The 19,785-nt window shown below is 33.2% G+C and overlaps 2 protein-coding genes across 8 annotated transcripts in view; one reads left to right on the forward strand and one right to left on the reverse strand.

The window, feature by feature from the left end:
- Window positions 1-17,207, forward strand: part of kmr (pleckstrin homology domain-containing family A member kramer) — a 118,675-nt gene extending 101,468 nt beyond the window's left edge. For 4 of the 6 annotated variants that reach the window (XM_072546843.1, XM_072546844.1, XM_072546841.1 and 1 more), the window contains exons 10-17: window positions 2,499-2,571; window positions 2,627-2,785; window positions 9,252-9,344; window positions 9,863-10,098; window positions 10,165-10,472; window positions 11,136-12,248; window positions 13,335-13,484; window positions 16,895-17,207. In XM_072546843.1, the coding sequence (XP_072402944.1) occupies window positions 2,499-2,571; window positions 2,627-2,785; window positions 9,252-9,344; window positions 9,863-10,098; window positions 10,165-10,472; window positions 11,136-12,248; window positions 13,335-13,484; window positions 16,895-17,007 (2,245 nt within the window). In that variant the 3' untranslated portion in view covers window positions 17,008-17,207. Of the gene's footprint in view, window positions 1-2,498; window positions 2,572-2,626; window positions 2,786-9,251; window positions 9,345-9,862; window positions 10,099-10,164; window positions 10,473-11,135; window positions 12,249-13,334; window positions 13,485-13,631; window positions 13,697-16,894 lie in introns of all 6 variants that reach the window. The other 2 variants (XM_072546845.1, XM_072546846.1) reach the window with 2 other exon arrangements.
- A 1,265-nt stretch (window positions 17,208-18,472) lies between these two features.
- HDAC6 (histone deacetylase 6) overlaps window positions 18,473-19,785 on the reverse strand; it is a 45,967-nt gene continuing 44,654 nt past the window's right edge. For both annotated transcript variants that reach the window (XM_072546850.1, XM_072546849.1), the window contains exons 12-13: window positions 19,246-19,525; window positions 18,473-19,061 (exon numbers count right to left, since the gene is read on the reverse strand). In XM_072546850.1, the coding sequence (XP_072402951.1) occupies window positions 18,817-19,061; window positions 19,246-19,525 (525 nt within the window). In that variant the 3' untranslated portion in view covers window positions 18,473-18,816. The remainder of the gene's footprint in view (window positions 19,062-19,245; window positions 19,526-19,785) is intronic.

The raw sequence follows: 19,785 nt of genomic DNA on the forward strand, positions 1-19,785 counted from the left end.
TATCCTTCGTAAGTCACTTTCGTTTGCCTTATGACAGCTTTGTAACCTCTCTCTGCAAGTGCTCCTTACATTCCAAGTGCTTAAAGCTATCTCTTCACACTCTTTCTGTTGTTTACCTTGCTTTTTGTTTTGTTATTGTTCATTTTCTTGGTCAATGGGTGTTTCCAATCTTTTTCCTGTTTTAACTCTGGTTTTTGGGCCCTTTTTTTATCGTACTGCCCTTACCCCATCTCCAGATTTCGCCTTTCTTGTTTTCTCATTTAATAGTTATTTTACCAGACTATTCGTGGATTTGTGGTGAATACTGAACATTTTTGGAAGATTTTCAGCTGTCAGCTGTTTGATTTTCTTGCACGTTAGCGTTAGAGACTTCGCCTTTATCAACGAATCAGAAGCTAGTTCCTATCCAACTTCAGGATAGCCACGCGATTACCGATATTAAGTTTTATAAAGTTGCCGGGTCTTACTCTCCTGTCCATATTTAACACGTTTCGACAACACCACAAACGAAGCTGATCACTTGCGTTACTTATCAGCACCTTGAAATTAAACCTAAATGGATTTTAATTTTTATTATAATTTTATAATACAAGCCTAAATGGCTTGATTTACTGATTAATTTATAATTAAATTAACAACTAATTATTCTGGTGTGTTTAGATATCCTTATATTACTTATAGTTTGCACATTTAACATTGAAAATGGACGGCACTCGCGATAATTTCGGGAAAATCGCAGGTGAATACAAGTTTGCGGGTTAAACACCACCTAGAACACCGTTCTAGTGCAGTGCGAAAATGAGAGAATGCGCTATAAGACCAGGGAACTAATGATTTTCCCAAGACATTCTTTAATACAGGTTCAACAACTCCTTTTGATAAATTTGATGATAACAATGTGTAATAAGTAGAACATGTAACAGATTAAACGTTATTTTTCACGTATAAACAATATATAAACAATGTAAGATCGCTATTTGATTTTAAATGCTAAAGGTGAAGACCGGTAAATTATATGGAATGTGAAATTTTGCTGAAAAAGCATAGAAAATCCTTTAAAATAAGAGTTTGTACTGTTATTTTTGTTAATTTGTTGCTGAATTATTGCAAACATAGCTTCAAAAGTCGATTTTTTGAAAATTATTAATAAGTTTTGTAAAAATACATAAAAAACTTAATTTCGTGTAGGGATGGACGATCGATAGCCGAGCCGAGCTATCGACAAACTTGAGCTCGTCTCGAAATTTCGAGCCGAGCTCGAGATAGAAGCTCGGCTTGAACTTCGAGCTGCTGGTTAAGCTCGTGGCTCCAGTCAATTCGGCTCGAATAGTTCGAGCGGAGCCGATCCGAGCTCGAAAACATAAATAATATAAAATGTAACATTCATAGTAATTTTTTTTCACTTAGTTTAGCCAAGCAAGAGAATAGTAAAATATAACAAATAATAATAAAGAAATACACTAAATTCTTTTCACATATAGCTACTTTGTCTTAATTTTTGTTTAAAAACTACTATAATGTATGATTAGTGTATAAGTAGAACATCTACTCGTAATGCTATAATGCTAAAATGTATCATAATTTACAGAGAGACGACCTGATTTGCGCGCATTGTCAACCGTACCAGTTTCTCGAAATTTCTTTTCCATATTACTTACTGTTAACTGCGTTATGGGTCTTTCTGGGTATTTATCATTAAATAAATTACACCCTACCATCTAAGTTTCCGATCTGTCTCCATACCCACTCATCATAATGGGTATTTCTATTCTTTGCTTTACACTTAATAAAAGTCATTTCTACTTCAAATGAAGTCTAAGCAATAATACAGAACATTCACGAATTTATACAGCAATTATTGTTTTACTTAATCGTTATTGAACGTCAATAAAATAATGGCATTTCACTATAAACTAGTAGGCTACTTTTTTGCAATTGATAGGAAATAATTTATTTTCTAAGGGTATATATTTCAAATTCTGTCCGCTAGACTCCAACTATTATACCTTTTTGGAATCAATTCATTTTTATTGATTTAAAAATGTTACAAGATACAGGGTGTTACATTTACAAAAAAATTCGATGGGGTCATCACCTTAATGTGTATCACTCTGTTTAATTTAATTTGGTTATTAAATGTAGATCATTAAAATTAAAAATCGACGTGTTTTAAATTAAAAAAAAAGGCTTTTAGTTTAGGAAATATCCAATTTATTCCATACTTAACGGACACACTGTAAATTATTGAAAATACATATTTGTAGTCTGAATTACTTATTCTCAAACAAAATTATCAGGCGTGGCAGAAATAAATGAATTAGAAAAAGATTAAAGTATTAGCTACAATAAAATATTGACAAAACCCGTCAAGGAAAGCTCGGCTTTTTATTAATTTATCAATAGCAGTTGTTAGATACCTGTTTCAAAGAGTATCACGAAAAAAGCTTTTTATTTGTTGTACGTAGAAAATATTCAGATATGGATATAATTTTTTTTAGCACTTCGACTCCTAAGACGTACTACTCCCACCAAAGCACTAGTCATCCAAATTTGACGCCAGTTGGAAGACAAGTAAGTTTGAATATTATTTCCTTGATAATATAATTGTACTTACATATTTTGTTAGGATAATTGGCGGGCTAATGACAGAGTAAGTGTTTCTGCTGGTGAATTACTCGGTAGAACTCACGAGGAATTAGTTCTACTATTAATTCAGTTGCGTAGACAAAACGCGCAAACTTTACAAGCTATTGAAAACTATTATAATGAAGTTGATCGAATTCAGGTTTGATTTTTTTTATTTATTTTGGATAACATTATTTTTAAAAAGACTTGCAAAGTAAAATCTACGTTTTTTATTTCAATATAATATAAATCATACTATTTACCACTACTTTACTTATATTTTTATAATATACATATGCTTTCGTCTGTATGTATGGTTTTCTCTTTATTGGAGGTGCGGCGAATACAGAGGTCTTGTACGGACATCTTGCCGCAGTCGCTCTCGGTTAGCTGTTTTCTCGCTAGTTCTCTACTCGATTTGTAGGAGTTGGGAATGGTAAGTTAGGAGAAAATGGATTATGTGGATAGGTGTAAGATGGCAATCGAGTGATAGCAACTAGTAAGGCATGAGGTACGTTTCATTGTTATCAATAGGTAGGAAAAAAGCCGGACGGCCCGGATTCAATACCTCACAGACACCAGAAATTTTTCTATTTCTAATTTAACTGAACCGCCACCGTTTTTCACAGGGCAAAGTAGTCGATGACATTAAAACCGGATCCAGATGTACAATAAGTCAATTGGCTGCAGTACAACTGGTTATAATAACAAAATGCTTACAAAAAAAAACGAGGCACTCTGACATGCCCCAGACTAGAGTAAGGATCCGTAAATAGAGATGAAATTTGTGGTTTGGGTAGCCATGAGGTGCAGGCGGTCCACATTAATGGATCCCGGAGAAGTATCTACCTGCCACGCGAGAGGACCGTCTCATTGTGACAGGTAGATAGGTTAGGTTAGGTGAAATATAATTACATAAGAATTTAATAACTAAGAAACCTAGCCATGAATCAATAGCCTAACCACCAACTTCTGAGTCCGACAGAAGGAACTGCAGCCCTTGAAATGGACCTTAGAGACGGAGTGACCCGGGAGACAGTCGGCTAAGGATGACTTTTTCTTGGACGGTTACTTTATCTCTATGCTGCTAGGCTTAGACTCAGACTAACTCGCTGCTCCAAAATCGCCTGAAATTTATGTTGTGGGTTGTATGTTTCGAGCTTATCATTCTAGGTCGAGCGATGCGCTCATTTGATCGAACTCCGACGACACCGTCCATATTTGTACATTGGGTTACGAGCGCGTGTATAGTGTAGGAGGCGGAGTTCCGAATGACTGGCCAATCGGAGTAGTCTGGTTGAAACTTTCGACCACATCTGCAGTTTACTATATATCAGGTGCCTTCTTATAACATGTTGTGTTTGAAGAATCTGGAGGAATCTGAAAATGCTATTCTAGTAATTTAGACTGAGAGTGGCAGTCATTACGTTTGTTTTCTCTATATTGGTGTGCTTCCTGAAATTAAATTTTTATTTTAGATTGACACGTAGATGCTAGATTATTTCTTAATTCTGTTACTTTTGGTCTTTATGTGCTGCTCCACTCTCTCGCTCCATTGACATTTAGATAACAAAAAGTAAAAATTTTCCTTTTTTTACCTAATACCCTTTAGATTTGTCTCATTCTTAGAAATATGGAATGCCCTATTTATTTTGCAGAACCTGAACCTGAACATTGCAACCTTGTTTAGGTTTTTTCCTCTTCAAGTTAGGGCTACTCCCTTTTTTTAACATTTTTAGAGTGACAAAACTGCTAGTGGAGCGGGGAAAATAGAAGATGAGTGTGTAAGGAAAAATCTTATTTGGATGTAGAAGCCAAAACAGATAGAAGACAAGAAAGCACCTCTGATTTTATCAGCTATACAGTAGGAACGGCTCTTAAATCAGCGTTTTTTACGTGCAGGTTATTTTATTTGCTATATCCGAGGGGAATTGCTTCTAGGATGTTGTGATACTCATCAGAAAGTTCTCTACCAGCAAAGTGTAGAAGCTTGGCTGGAGAGAATGGAACTTTTCTCTTAGGGAGCCTGGTGAGTATGTATAATGCCCTAGGCGATGGCAGGGAGTTCTCAGACTCTCTTTAGCTCTGTTGTTGGATCTATCTATTGTGCCGAGGACATATCTTTTGCCAAGAGAACGGAAGCTTTTCTCTATTGTGTTATTGCTGACGGATAATCATCAATCTGCACGTTTCCTCGTGCACTTCCTCAGCATTTTTCTTTTTGTTGTCAGCATAGTGTTATTTTGGCGTCTGTTCATTGTCTTGTACTCGATTATTGGCCTTATGAAGATTTTGTAGGTGTGTAGGAGAGTTTTAGTTGTGCTATTACCAAATTTTCCAGATAGTACTCCTAAGTGATTAGCTCTTCTGCTTACCGTGTCTGGTGTGTTTTGATGTCGATGTCCCAGTCGAGAGTCCTGCTAAAATGAACACCCAAATAGGTCACCGAGGTTCTGAATTCAAACCATTCTCCAAGGAGAACTATCTGGTTTCTGGTTTCGGTAGATATTTTCGATCGTTTTGATTTTTCCTAGAGGTACCTCTCTTGCCTACAGTAAGTGGATAATATCTTTTAATTTGACCCAGTCAAATGCCTTCGTAACGTCCACGAAACATAGATATGCCGGTTTGTTGTATTCTAATGATTTCTCTTGCACTTGCCTCATTATAAATATAGCGTAGGTGCATGATCTTCCCGACCTAAAACCTTGTTGTTCTTCTGCTAGTGTTAAAATTTCATTCAGTTTATTTGTTATCACTTTGGTTGTTAATTTTAGTGTTGTGTTTAATAAATTAATTCCTTTGAAATTTTCCGGGTCCGATTTATCTCCCTTTTTGAAGAGAGGTATTGCGATGCTTGATCTCCATTCTTAAGGAATTCTGTTTTGTTCTATTATTTTTTGGATTAGTTTTAATAGTTGTTTGGTCAGATCTGGTCCTCCGTACTTTAGGGAGTTCGTTCGGTATTCTGTCCTCTCTGTCTTCTGATTGGAGAGCTTGGAATATATAATTTTTATGAAGGATGTAAGCAGATCAGTAAGGTACAGTTTTTCGATCAATCTTGTGTGCGCCAGACTTGATCGAAGGCCTTCTGGACGTCTAGAAAGATGCCTATGGCGTATCTATGATTTTCATTTATGGAATTTGATATGAACTTTGCTGCTTCAATCAATGAATTATGGGTGGAGTGTCCAGCTTTGAATCCAAATTGTAAGTTTGGGATGGGGAGTGTGCGTCTAGGAATTCTACGATTCTCTCCTTGAGGATCCTCTCATAGCTAGAGTGTTTAGAAAAGAAATTGGTCTGTAGGATTCTGTACTAGTTCGAGGTTTCCCTGGTTTGAGAATCATGACTATGTTCGACACTTTCCAGGGGGTAGGAAAGTAGTTCACCGTAAGGCAAACATTGATTACTTTGGGTAAGCAGTGGGATAATACTCTCTGGGAGTTTTTTGAGGCATCTTTTATATATGCCAACTGTGCCAGAAGACGTGTTTTTTTATTTGCCTGACGGTGTCCTATTGCACAGAAGCCACCATCGGATGAGGGTGGGCTTACATCTGTGGTAGAGGGTTGTAGAGTATGTCTTCCAGTCTCCTTTCGGTGTCCAGTCTAAATCGCACGATAAAATTGGGGTTATTTGGGGAGATAGTGCAGCTTGGAGTAAGTTATTGAGTGCATCTGCCTTATCCTGTGGATTGTTGAGGATGATGCCGTTTACTTTAAGATGCGAATAGGGCTGTGTTTTTTTTGTGGTTAGGATTTTGAATTTGTTCCAGAATTTTAAACCTTCTCGGTCGTCAACGCTGGTTGTAACTCGGATCCACTGTTCTTGTTTCAGCTTGTTTACTTCCAGCCTAATTGACGAAGTAAGTCGGTTGTATTCTGTTTTGATGAGGGGGTCTCGAAATATTTTATACTCTCTGATTAATCTGCGTTTTGTTTTAATTGTAGCGATAATTTTTTGAGGCAGCATTTTGCAGATAAGTATTTTCCTTTATATTGAGTCTAATGCGTTCTTGTCATCCAAGTGTTCTATATATAGCCGGTCTAACTTAACTTTGATCTGCTTATATAATTGTTGGCCACAATATTTATTTTAATCACTGTATGTGATGGGAATAAACCATAATTTTAATAACAAACTGCTTTATCTTTAACGCTTCGATTTCTACTTCTGGAATCGTTAAATTTCCACAAAAAAAGTTTTATAAAAATATTTCTTTATCTATTGCTAGTATTGGTACTTTTTCTGCTTAGGGTGTGGTTTTCTATCGAAGATTGGTGATCATGATTATCTAAATCCTGTTTATTACTACTATGAAGAGCTGGTTAGATGAGCAGTTAAATTATTATGTAAGATTGCGGACCAACAACATCCATCTCGCTACAACGCTGCTAGCATTGGTTCATATAACTAGAAATTATTGATAATGGTGTGATCTTATTAAGAATTAGTGACATATATTTAGCTTTTGTTTTATTTGGTTGTCATGACTGGAACGATACATTTATCGTTACCATTTTATACTGTTCTACCTGTACTGGAAACAAAATTAACATAGAATTTGTGATTCATATTTTTGTAGTTATGCAAATTTTATTTTTTAGTTTTATCTAGATATTACTTTGCAAGGTTCATTCTTTAATACAACTGTAAATAATACTAACAACTAGTAAGGCAAGGAAATATGACATTTAAATTCGCGTTTTTTATTTTTCTTTTTTTTTTTCTTTATATTTAAAGACATTCTTTTAATTTCATCAAATAAGGTATTACTTTACAAATTGCTTGTAAATTTAGAAATTTTTTAATGTAAATAACAAATATGCTCGTATATTTTTTATTATTCCATTAATTTAATGTTCCGTTCGTTCAACAGAATCACTTATTAGTATAAATCTTGTCTGGATCTTTATATTTGTTCTCTCCCCAACTCAAATTCAATTTGAAGCTGTTTTGTATGTCTCTATATTTTTGTGCTATTCCATGGGGCCGTTTCAAAATGGCGACTGTGTAAAAAAAGGAATGGACTACCCCTCGAACAGGTCTGTTTATTTTTCGAACTTCCTGTATTCTACGGTATTCTTAAATGACAATATGTACCAAGTAATACAACATTTAAACTCTTGTGTAATATGCTCCCTGACTATAGTAACCACTGAAAAGTGAAAATTATCATACATTACTCCAAGTGAAAGAGAAACACTTGGAGCATACTGAGTGGTATGAGAGCTTTTAAATGGTGTATAATCCATATACAGTAGACTCCCTCTATAACGAGAACTGAAATGGCAGACTAATTACCTCGTTATAAGCCGATCTTGTTATATCAGACAACAATAATACTGCGCGTACATATGAATATGTAGTTTTCTAAAGCATTAACTTCTTATAGTGAAGCCATTCGGAGCAATATAAGATGCTAATAAATATTGTTTGAATGGCGTTTTTGAAAAAAAGTTTGCTTTTATTGTCAATGAAATAGGTTAAAACAAAAAGAGTTGTTTACTTTTATTGTCAATGATATTCGTTAAAACAAAAAATCTGTACTTACATTTTTTTCCAACTGCATAATGTATAAAGCGTATTTTGAAGGATAACATAAAATATTGCTTCTGCAATTGAAAGAAGTCTGTCATTTTTAACTGCTTTAAATTGTCCAGTATTATTCTATCTATAATATTTTCTAAAGATGTGAAACAGTTTATTGCGGAGCAGTTAAAAGGGTATTTATTTATAACCACGGTTGGGTCGAAAACGTAAAAAACACGTTTTTCAATCTTATTTTCTCTTGTTATAACCAAATTTGCCTCGCTATAGAGGGTTATAGTTCAATAGAAATTTCACGGGACATCTAATGTACCTCGTTATAAGCGAAACCTCGTAATAACCGTGTTCGTTATAGAGGGAGTATACTTGCCATTTGGGAAATATTTTCATGAGGTCGTACTTTTAACAGATGTTAACAAAAAATAAATGAATTCAGTCAAATTGTGTGAAACTGAGAAAATAAATTGATGTGTCCAAATTATAAGGGATAATCCATATTTTTTTGATGTATCAAAACCGGCGAATATATTGTAATCGTCATAAATTATCAGAATAGATCTTAGCGTTATTTGACGTTTTACCATAAGAAATATCATGAGGCCTATTCACCATCTGTCCAGTTCTCTTGTTACCTAATTACTTGGTATGTGATTATTTTTCCCTCTCTGTCTTTTGCATTCATATTATCTGTTTTACCTTTCTGTACATTATTTAGTGTCTCATTGTTTCTATCATAATTCTATATTTTTTTAAATTGTTCCTTAATCTAAATTTCCTAGGCGTCCTTTATTTTGCATTTTTATTGAGTTCTTTGTACTTCCTGGATGATTTTTGTGTTTCTTTTAGTAGTTCTGGTTAGATCTTTGTTAATCACTATTTTTATAGGACGAGGTGGAGGATGACTTAAGAGGATGGAGAACAAGGGCACAAGAGAGTTTTTTCTTTTATTCTATTCCTGTATATTGTGCTTTTGCTAAAGTTAATCGGTGAATTTATCACCTATTAGTTGAATGATTGATTTCTAAATTTTGTTAACATATTATTTTAATACTGGTTTAATACAATTATTATAGGCCCAATTATGCGTTATGGATCAAGCACGAAGAATGGAAAATTTACAGAAACTGGAACAAATCAGACAGCATTTATTAGAGCTTGAAAAGCAGGTAACTGTTTATATACATATAAATCATTTCTCATTTTCATGTACAATTTTCATTTGCATATTATTAAAATTTTTAAACTAAAGTCACAGAATAATAAACAATCAGAAGTTCAACTCTCACAGAATTTTTATAACAATCACAGTTTTTTTACAGTTCTAAAAATTGATAAACGTAGTTCCAATGTTAAGCCAGTAACTGAGAGTATAAAAAATTCATATTAGAGGTTTCAGTTCTTAATATCATATATGAGTAAGTTAATCAATGAACCAATTATTTCTCTTAGCAACTATTTTTGAAGGGACGAACAAGTGGGGAAAACCACGTTTTTGACAATATTTTCTCATTTATCTAGACTATTATTTATTTTAGGGAAAACTTTGTTAAACAGAAAATTAAATTTGGTTTGAGGCAGGCATATGTCAAAACACAAATCTTGTCCTTGGTGCGAATTAAAAACCGGGGTTTAACCCCATTGTTAGTCTCAAAAATGGTTTTAATAATAACTTAATTTTTTTAAGTATGAAAAAGGAAAACCGCTTGTAAATTTAGTGGATAATATGGTAAAATTGGGGTCTTTATATAGAACTCCTCAAGACAAATCGATGGTAATGCCGCAAATTAGAGATAGACTTGAATTTAATCAGCAAATCCAAGAAAGGCGGCTTCTTGCGGACCAAAAACGGGAATGGAATAGGCTGAATTCTAACCATCATCAATTCCAAGAGAAGGTTCAGCAACTATACATATTAGACAGGTATAAACAAATTTTTAAATATGAATAAGCCTACATATGCCATAACATTTTACTATTATGTTCTAGATTAATACACGAAGAGTCGGGAACACTTCAAAAACTCCAACAGGATAAGGAAGATATAGAACGTGCGCTTGGGGGATTAAGGCATCGTCTAAGTAAGGGATTCAATGATCCAAGTGAAATCGAAATTGCTCGTAAGCAGCAGGTTATTCTGGAAAATGACCTAAGTAGAGTATATTTTATGCTAGCTCAAAATTCCAAAAAATTAGAAGAGACTGTCTCGGGTAATGCTAAATTGGAGCAAGAACTGATGGTGTTAAAACAAAAATTACAAAATTCTAGGCAGGGTTCACCGCAGTACTCGAATGCTGGTAAGATACTGAAGTCCAATTATTTTGAAAGCAAATCATAATTTACAAAAGCTCTAATTTTATTGAAAGTTTATTTTATTTTTTTAAACAACTTTAAAATAGTGCTTAATTTTATGGTGTTTATCAGCACATAGTACACTGCGCGTTCAAATTCCGCTTCCTTAACTATTTTTTTAACCATTAAACAAAAATTAATGCATTTTTGGGTTACTGAACTAAGACACCTGTATATTCTTTTCATGATATTTAGTGGCGTAATCGCTTAAAACGGCGGACGGAGGCCATTTTGTAAAATTATTTTAAATGATACCTATCGTATGAGAAGCAATACATCATTTAAATACCTTTGTATCGCTCACTATATGCCTAGATTTGTGTCCGATTCTGTCGAATCATTTCAAAATGGCGACATTCAATGTTTAAATAGTATGGAAAAACAGGAACTACATCTACTAATTTGGTATTTTTTGAGATTCTATGGGATGCCTAATAATTTGGTAGACTTCAGCATTAATGGAAAATATTCTATGCGGACTGTCGGCCCTCCATTTTGAATGATTTGTCACTAAAACATCCTAAAAATAATGTACAGCACCTGTTTTAGTTATCCAAAAGTTTTATTGTTCAAAAAATGATAAATTTGACATTTATTTTTTATTTCAGGTGACAGTCTCACGTGTACAATAGGGAGTAATATTGGCGTAGAGTCAGATCTACAGAAAGTCGAGAAAAAAATCGGAGAACTGCAGAAGCAGCGACAAAAATTGAGTTTGCAAGTTCGACAATTGACGAATAGGTCTCCCAATGCTTCTCAGCAAAAATCAGCATCTAGTAGTTTTCAAAATAGTTTAAATAAAAAGAAAATACCTTCTTTATGGAGGGAAACAGATTTAGACACAATGTCTAGTATCGATCACGGAGAATGTGATCAAATCATGAAAGCCAGTCCCATGTATATTAACACTGACAGTAAATTAGAGGATTATGATTACTATAGTCATGTAGATAGTTCTAATACATCAATTAGTGAAAACAATTCGGTCATTCCTCAAGAAAAACAAGAGATCAAAACTGTAAGAATAGTTAAAAGAGAATCTGAAAAGAGGCAAAGAGACCGCGAAAAATTAATTCCTGGTAAATGGGATGTAGTACAAGAGGATGATGGTGTGAATAATATACAAAAAGGGCACGTCTCAAATGTAGAACATTTAGACACGGAACCCAATAACAGTACACATGACTTAGCATCTAGCTCAAATATAAGCGATCAAGAACCTGAAAAATCTTCTGATATGTTGCCTGTGTTCAAAAGCGAAGCAGCACGTCAAATTATAACCGAGATGTCTGTGCAAACTCCCCTAAAACAGCCCAATCGTAGAGCGGTTCCCAAAGAAAAGCGTAGACATTACACTGCTCCCCACAACCACTCAATTAAAAGTTTGAACCCCCCAGACGATGTTTTTGATAAACTCAATGTTAATAATAGACGAGCCAGAGATGATTTAGACATGGAACGGGCACTTAGGCAACGAATAGATGCTCCAGACGTAGTTCGGTCCACTTTAATTAATACGGAATTAAAATATAATGAGAGGACTATAGATGATCTGTTAGGAATCCCTAGTAAAATTAACATTCCTGAGCGATACATTCCAGAACAACTTCCTCAGTTAACGGTTGAAGAACAAGAGCATCGAATGAAAAAAGTTGAGACTATCAAGAAAATGTTGTCAGATACAACATTTATCAGTACAAGTTCTACAAATTTAAGTGGAGGTAAATATTCATCTAGATTATCAACGGTGGTATTGTTAGTAGGAACATATTGTAGAGTTCTGTTGAAGCCAGTACATAGCCATAACTTCGATTTTCTGTACTACTTCTCTTCATTTCTTTCCGTGTTTCGTTTTGCTAACATGGTACCCCTAATAATCGAATGTCCTTTTTTTAAATCATCATATCATTTCTTTTTAGTCTTCCTTTTCTTAGCTTTGCGCCCTCATCACCGATCAGTATTTTTTTACATGCCTATGCCTTCGCGCTGGTATTCTATGAACTAAAGTTGGTTTGTTTTATAATTCCATTACTTCGTGGTTTGTTTTCCGTAGGTATATATGTTGTCATAGTTTCAAACATCTCCATATATCTTACACAACACGTTCCCCTCCCAGCGTTCTAATTTAATAATGTTGTTTCTCTATCTTGTATGCAACTGTCACTCCAATCTACTTAAAATTACTCACCTTCCTCAAGTTTATATGCTTTGCCGTCGATACTCTTTAATTTTATGGTTTCTTCTTACATTATAATGACGAGCCCAAATTTCTTTGCTGCCTCCTCAAGTTTTTTTAAACATTTTTAAGTTTTTGACACATTAATAGTAGGAAAGTCAGACATTTCGTTCATAGTTACTTTGTCAGGCCCGGACCTCAATACTAATTACATTTTGCAAAATTCAAATAAATGCTAATTCCAACGATTCCTCAGACACTAAATCCCGGTGAAAATTGCATAAAATACAGCTGTATAAGTTCGACAAGCATTAACAGCGCCCTCTATTGGTATAATTAGCAGATAAAAATACTTCAGGCAGCATGCTGTATCATTAATTAAGCTTTTAAAATTATAGCAAATATTGAAATATTTACCCAAAAAATTCATTAGTATTGTAAAAATTCATTTACTTCGGACGCTGTGCCCTAACCGGTCATATTTGGATCTCCAAAATTTGTGTAAATTTTTCTTGGTCGAATTATAATTTTTCCTGTCACTTTATCTGCTATAGTTTCCGACATAGCCAGTAGCCGACGTTGTTGGGACACCCTGTATATTTTAGCTTTATACGAACGGTTTTTTTTTTAGAAAATCGAGAAACAAAGAGTACCCCATCTAGTAGTATAGGTAACAAAGCAAACACTCAAATAATGGACGAGAAAAAGCAAAGAGAACATTTACTACAACTAAATCAAATTCTAGCTAAACAAGTGATGGAAATGAGTAAAATTGTAGCAGGTAACCTCTATGCGTAAATATATATTTAGTAGAAGTATCAGTAAAATTGTTGCTAGTAACAGTGAAAATCACATTGTATTATTTTGTTTATTTTAATTTATTTAAGCATCCCAGCATGATTTTATAATTGTACTTTGTTTTCCATAGGTATCAATAGCTCAGAAGAACAATCATAGTGTAGCTAGATCATTCAGTTTCAGTGCTTGTGAAAGGTTTGTTTTTCTTTATTTTAGTTAATTTTTCTAACACTAACTGTTATAAAAGTCTTTATAGAGGGTACGTCATATAGGGCTATGGGAAAAAAATCAAGAAAAATATTTGAGAAAATACTGATGGAATACAAATTCGGAAATGTATGAGATGTTTACATTTTTATAAAATTGGCACTTACTTCTACAATTCTAACTTTTTACTTCACAAGTGAAGTAAAAATAAATTGTACGAATAAAGTATGATGTATAAAATATTTAGAAATAAAGCAGGAAGAATATGATGTAAAAAAATGAGAACATAAAAATTTCCGAAGAGGAATGGGGATAAAGAATAAGAAAAAGGGGGAAATTACACATGATCCGGAGTGAAAAAAAAACAGAAAAGAAAAAAATACAAATAGTGGACGTATATCGTTGTATAGGTTCTCAGAATGTACCTAGGGTGATGCCTGTAGATTCACAGTTATTATATACATAATAACTCGGGAATTACTGGAAGGACAGGACAGAAGAGCTCCTGGAAGAAGTAGAATCTGCTGGCTAAAGAACCTGAGCACATGGTTTCAAAAAAAATTACACAACTTTTCGTTGCTTCTGTATATAAAGTAAGAGTATTTATGATTGTCGCTAATGTTCGGTAACGAACTGGCACTGTCTGTGGATCCCATCTTCTGGAAATATAGTCTTTATTAATTAATTCTATTTTTGGGAATTTTCTGTTTCAGACAAAATAATTGATCATTCCTTGTTTTTGTAGGGTGACGTTGACACCATATTTTATGAAGCGTTATGTCCTTGGTTTTTGTTTTCATAAACCTTTTTTACTACACACACGTGTATTGTTATTTATTTAGCGACTTTCCTATTTCCTCCTTTAGATTTCCCTATCAATCAAATATCATATCACTTAATAAGTTCCTGGCCTGACATGTAGATCGCACCACCAATAAAAAAACCACCATATGACTTAAAAAGTACCGATCTTCATTCAAACTACACCTGTCAAAATTTGAGCTTAATGGGGCCACTTATTTATAAGTGTCACTGGTTTAGAGAAACATCGGAATCAATTTTCCTAACAGTTTTTAGTAGATGACCTAAACTGTTTCTCGACCAGGAAGTAACGTGACAAGATCATAACGCCCAAACGTCCAGGCTTATCGTTACGTATATGATGTACTGTTGGAAACGGGGTGGTTAAAGAAGTAAATATTCATAAAATCCAGGTTGGAGACCACAGGGTGAATTGACGTCAAATCGACATAAAAAACACAAACATGACCAGGTTTGATTTATCTATGTTAATGTATTCTATTCATTAAATCCCATCACGTGACACCTCGCACTTCCCTTTATTTTAAGCTGTTTTTTGGCATGATTTCATGTTAAATTTTTTATGTATGTTGTTGTACCGTTGCTCTCCCCCGTTTTCAATAATATGCCACACGTCCCTGTACGTTAAGGTGTTTTGTCACTATAGGCTTAAGGTCCATTTGGCAATTCTTCCTATCGCCTTCGACTCTGGATTATTTACGTCTTTGGCCACTCCCTTTCCAACGATGACTTATATGTAGCGATTACACGATCCAGTGCGGCATTATCAGTTTCGTGAAGTCACGAACCGCAACATTCTGCGCCTGTACGAAGGTTTACTGTGGTTTATTTACTGTCGTTGTTTTATTAATTAGGCCCAAGACTTATTGAGTAATGTGTTATTAAATGTACTTGTTTAATACTACTTACAGTTATTTACCTCATTTGTCGTCTTAGATGAATTAATCACTTTGTAGCACTTGATTTAATGACACTGTGCTTCTGTGATCGTTTGTTGTTTGACCCCTTACTGTTTTGTCGTTTATATCTAGTTTTGTAAACGCTGAATAATGTTATAGTAGTCTCAATCTTTTTATGTATAGCTTTTATTATTAAATATTTACGTTATGTTTCCTGAATATTTTATATTTTTTTATCTCATCTATTCTATGGTTCCATTCTATATCATCTGTCCATTGGAGCCATACAATTTTGTTTCAGAAACAGTTTTGGAATACGAGAAGCTTTATTTTTTACTAGAAGTATGCAAGGTGTTCTTAATGTTGATGTCTATACCTATTTCATCGACTATGGAAAAGCTTTAACACAGTATAGCCTAACATTCTTACAGACAATTTCAAGAAGACAATAGGGAAGAGATAATCGAATAATTGCTAATATATAGTGTCTATTAAAGTGCCAGCTTTGGTCTAAAACTAAAGTTAACAAGCCAAAATGGATGTTAGTGATTAAGTCTAATTAAACTTATATGATAAAATCACAGTGAACAACAATATTATCGAGAGAGTTGCAACTCTTAAATACATTAGTTGCTTGGTTTACTGTTAAATGAACAGTGGGACAACACTGAACAAGTCAGGGGCAATTGAGTAGGCCATAAAGACCTTTCTAAAATTTTAAAACAATGTAAATAAGACATGATACCATATGTAAAAGATTAGAAAATTATGAGAAATGCGAAATATAATCAACTGCAGTTAATAATTAAAGGCCACCTTGACCCAGATAGAAGCAACATGACCCAGGAATAACGGTTCAATATTCGTGGAGAACATGACACTTGAAGGAGAGGAAATTTTAAGTGTTAACAGATATTTGGAGTATTGTTTCATTTATTCATATATCATATCAAATCTTAGAGCTACAAGAGAGATAACTTTTAAGAAGATAGCTCAAAAATTAGCAATGTGTAAAAAGTACAAGGATGAAAACTTTTATGACTGCAAGACTTTGGTGATGATGACTACGTTACCTTAAATGGAACACTATATTTTACGTTATTTTTATAAACGTCCCCTAAAATTTTAGATATATGTACTACGTTTTTGCGCAACTTTATTTTTGAAATTTATTAATAAAAAGGTTGGGACACCCTGTATATGCCTCACTAATTTTTATTTGGAGCCGACGGAATTTTTAATATCATTGACAGTTTCTCCATTAGGCTCCATCACGTTAAGAGTGGTACATCCTTGTTATATTTACATACATAATTACATGTTTTTTATATATTTTCTGTTACTAATATCGGTTTGAACCTAGATGTTGATCTAGAGTTGATGTTTGAATAATTGATGTACATAATAAAGCCAATGGCTCAGTTAGCTCTATGAAACTAAAGTTACTATTCTTAATATTTTTTAGTAAATGCAACAGTTACAAAGTCGAGTGCCGAAAAGATGAATGTAGAGGAGGAAGATTTGTCTCCTTTAACGCCTCTGCCTCTCTATCAGCAACGTGATAATTTTTATAGTTAGGTCTATTTAAGACAAAACAAATATTAAAATTAGTTATTTATTCTGTTCTAAAGTACAAGTTTAATTAAAAATATTGTTATATTTTATTTTTGTAGTTTATTTAATCTATATTTTAACTTTGGTTCTTTTTCATAGAACCATTTAAGATGACAATTCATTTTACGATTTTGTGCACGACAATAAAGATTTTGTTTATATGATTCATAGATTATTAAAAATAAAAAAAAATGTTAGGCTCACTTATTATACTTTTATATTTTTAACCCTTTTAGTTTATAGCTTTGCGCAAGGTCGATGTTAAAGGTGGAAAAGAAAGACAGTTGTACAGGGTGTCACAAAAAGGCTGGTCACAAATTATACCACGATTTTTAGGGATGAAAATAAGTCGATTTGGCATAATTTACGTATTGTTCTGAAGCTATTTTCTTGTGGCATTTTAAATTAATTACTATTTAAATGGGAATAAGCCACAATTAAAGGTTAAAATACGTTTATTGACGTTTCAATTTCCACTTCGGAAATCGTTCTCAAAATACAAACATTAGACAAAATTTGTTTAATTTACTAATGTTTGTATTTTGAGAACGATTTCCGGAGTGTAAATTGAAACGTCAATAAACGTATTTTAACCTTTAATTGTGGCTTATTCCCATTTAAATAGTAATTAATCTAATTTACGTATATGCAAAAGTGCACCCAGATAAAGTTACAAAATAAAACCGAATTTTTTAATATTGCTCCTTAACGGTTTCATTTTTTTATGAAAATTTATATTATGTGTTAGGTACCAGACTACAAAACTGAAGAGGCGTAGATTTTAGGGGGTCTATAAACCTACTCCCAACTTTTTTGTAGTATAATATTGAATTAAAAACGGGACGGCAATAGAATGAAATACCTATTTTACAACTTTTTGTCTTTTTTATATTTGTTTATAAAATCATTAACACACTTTGTCTCAGGACCAGCAACCTCCAGTAGAGTCTTACGTTGCCATGTTATCAATTCCAATTGTAACTTTAACATCATAGTATAAGATCCAATAATGTAACTTAAATTTAAATTAATAACATTTAACGGGTTTTTACCCAAATATTTAGTGGCTCAAAACATGTACACTTAGACACACTGATGATAGAATATAAGAATTTTTAAATAAATTTTTTGTGATACATGGTATACAGCGAGCTACAGGAACTTAGTTTCCTTTTGAAAGGCGTTTAAATATTTTCAAATTTCTTCCTACCACTGAGTAGTTTAACTTGGGCGCGCGCTTATTGTAAAATTTTCTATTACTTTTACTGTGCAACCTATTTTTTATTCTATAGATTTCATTTTTGTCTGTCTTTTTGGTTTGTTTTATATTATTCTCATATTTCCGCTTTGTTTTTCATAGTTGTCTATAATATTTTTTGCGTAATTCATTTTCTTGATTTATTTGTGTACGAGATGGAATAAAATACAATTTAAAAAATTACTTTTATTAAAATTTAACAAATATAAAGCGTAGTTCAACAATTGTAATTAACAGATTTAAGGAACATTATATCGTATATTATTATGAAAATAAATACCGGTTTGTACAAAGTATATTAAAAAAGACGATTTATTAGGAATATGCCTTTTTTCAATATTATTTATTTGTACCCTCTGACATAACCCGTTTATTATGCAATTAAAAAGTATTAAATACATTTTGTTATAAAATAGACAGTTACTACAGCAACCCTTTTGAAACAAATTTGAATAATTAATTTATTAATTAACTGTTAACTTTAATTAACATAACATAACTAACATAAACATAATTTAATTCTTAATAATAGCCGTAATTTTTTTCCTAAAATTTTCAACAGATCCCCTTCCGTTGATTTCTTCTTCTAAAGCTGTCTCCAATAAATGGTATTGATCATCAGTACATGCAAAGTTCGCAATGTTTTTGTTAACTTGCAAGAATTTCCAGTTGCTTTTATGAGTATTTAAGACTTCTTTAATGGTCGCTCGCGTCTCCGCTCCTATCTTCTCATCAAATCTTGGAACTGGTAAAGGATCACCTACAACAAAGGGTGTAAATGTTACTCTTATTTGATAAGAATTCAAGTTTTCATGTTTTACTTTTGGATAAAATTTCTATTCAACTTCGTTTTGGTATTTGGTCATATATTATTTACAATGTTATATTTAAGATGCTATATTTATAGACCACATGCTATTTAGTCACTGGTAAATTAAACTTGCCTAGAAGTGCTTTAACACACATAGTCATGGAAAGAGCAGTACTCTCAAGGTGATATCCTCCTTCCAGGAGTATTAGCTGTTTTCCGCAAGCTAGAGGTTTGAGTGTTTGAATAAACTGTCCGTACATTTCAGGACTAACTTTATAGCCATTTCCCAAGGGATCAAAATATGCGGCATCAAATCCAGCTGATACAATTACAAATTGTGGATCGTATGAGTAGGCCAAAGGAAGTACCAGTTTATGCCACACAGCCCAATAGTCGACATCAGTCTTATTCCCCTAAAGATAAAATGTTTTGGTAAAAGTGATTTATCTTAAAATAAATGTTTAGAATAACTATGTTTCAGACATATCGTCATCGAAAAGCCACTAACTGAAATTTGGTAAAAAAAGTCATTGACTGTTCCGAGTGAATGAAATTTATTACATATTTCTATTATAAAAGTCACTAAAAAGCATTAACCCGTTAATACAGGAAATATTAAGCAGCCAAGACTACTGTCAGTAACTAACAGGGTTAAAACTCATTAATGGCACGT

Source organism: Diabrotica undecimpunctata, chromosome 10, assembly GCF_040954645.1.
Source record: "Diabrotica undecimpunctata isolate CICGRU chromosome 10, icDiaUnde3, whole genome shotgun sequence".
In the NCBI taxonomy this organism is placed as follows: Eukaryota; Metazoa; Arthropoda; class Insecta; order Coleoptera; family Chrysomelidae; genus Diabrotica; species Diabrotica undecimpunctata.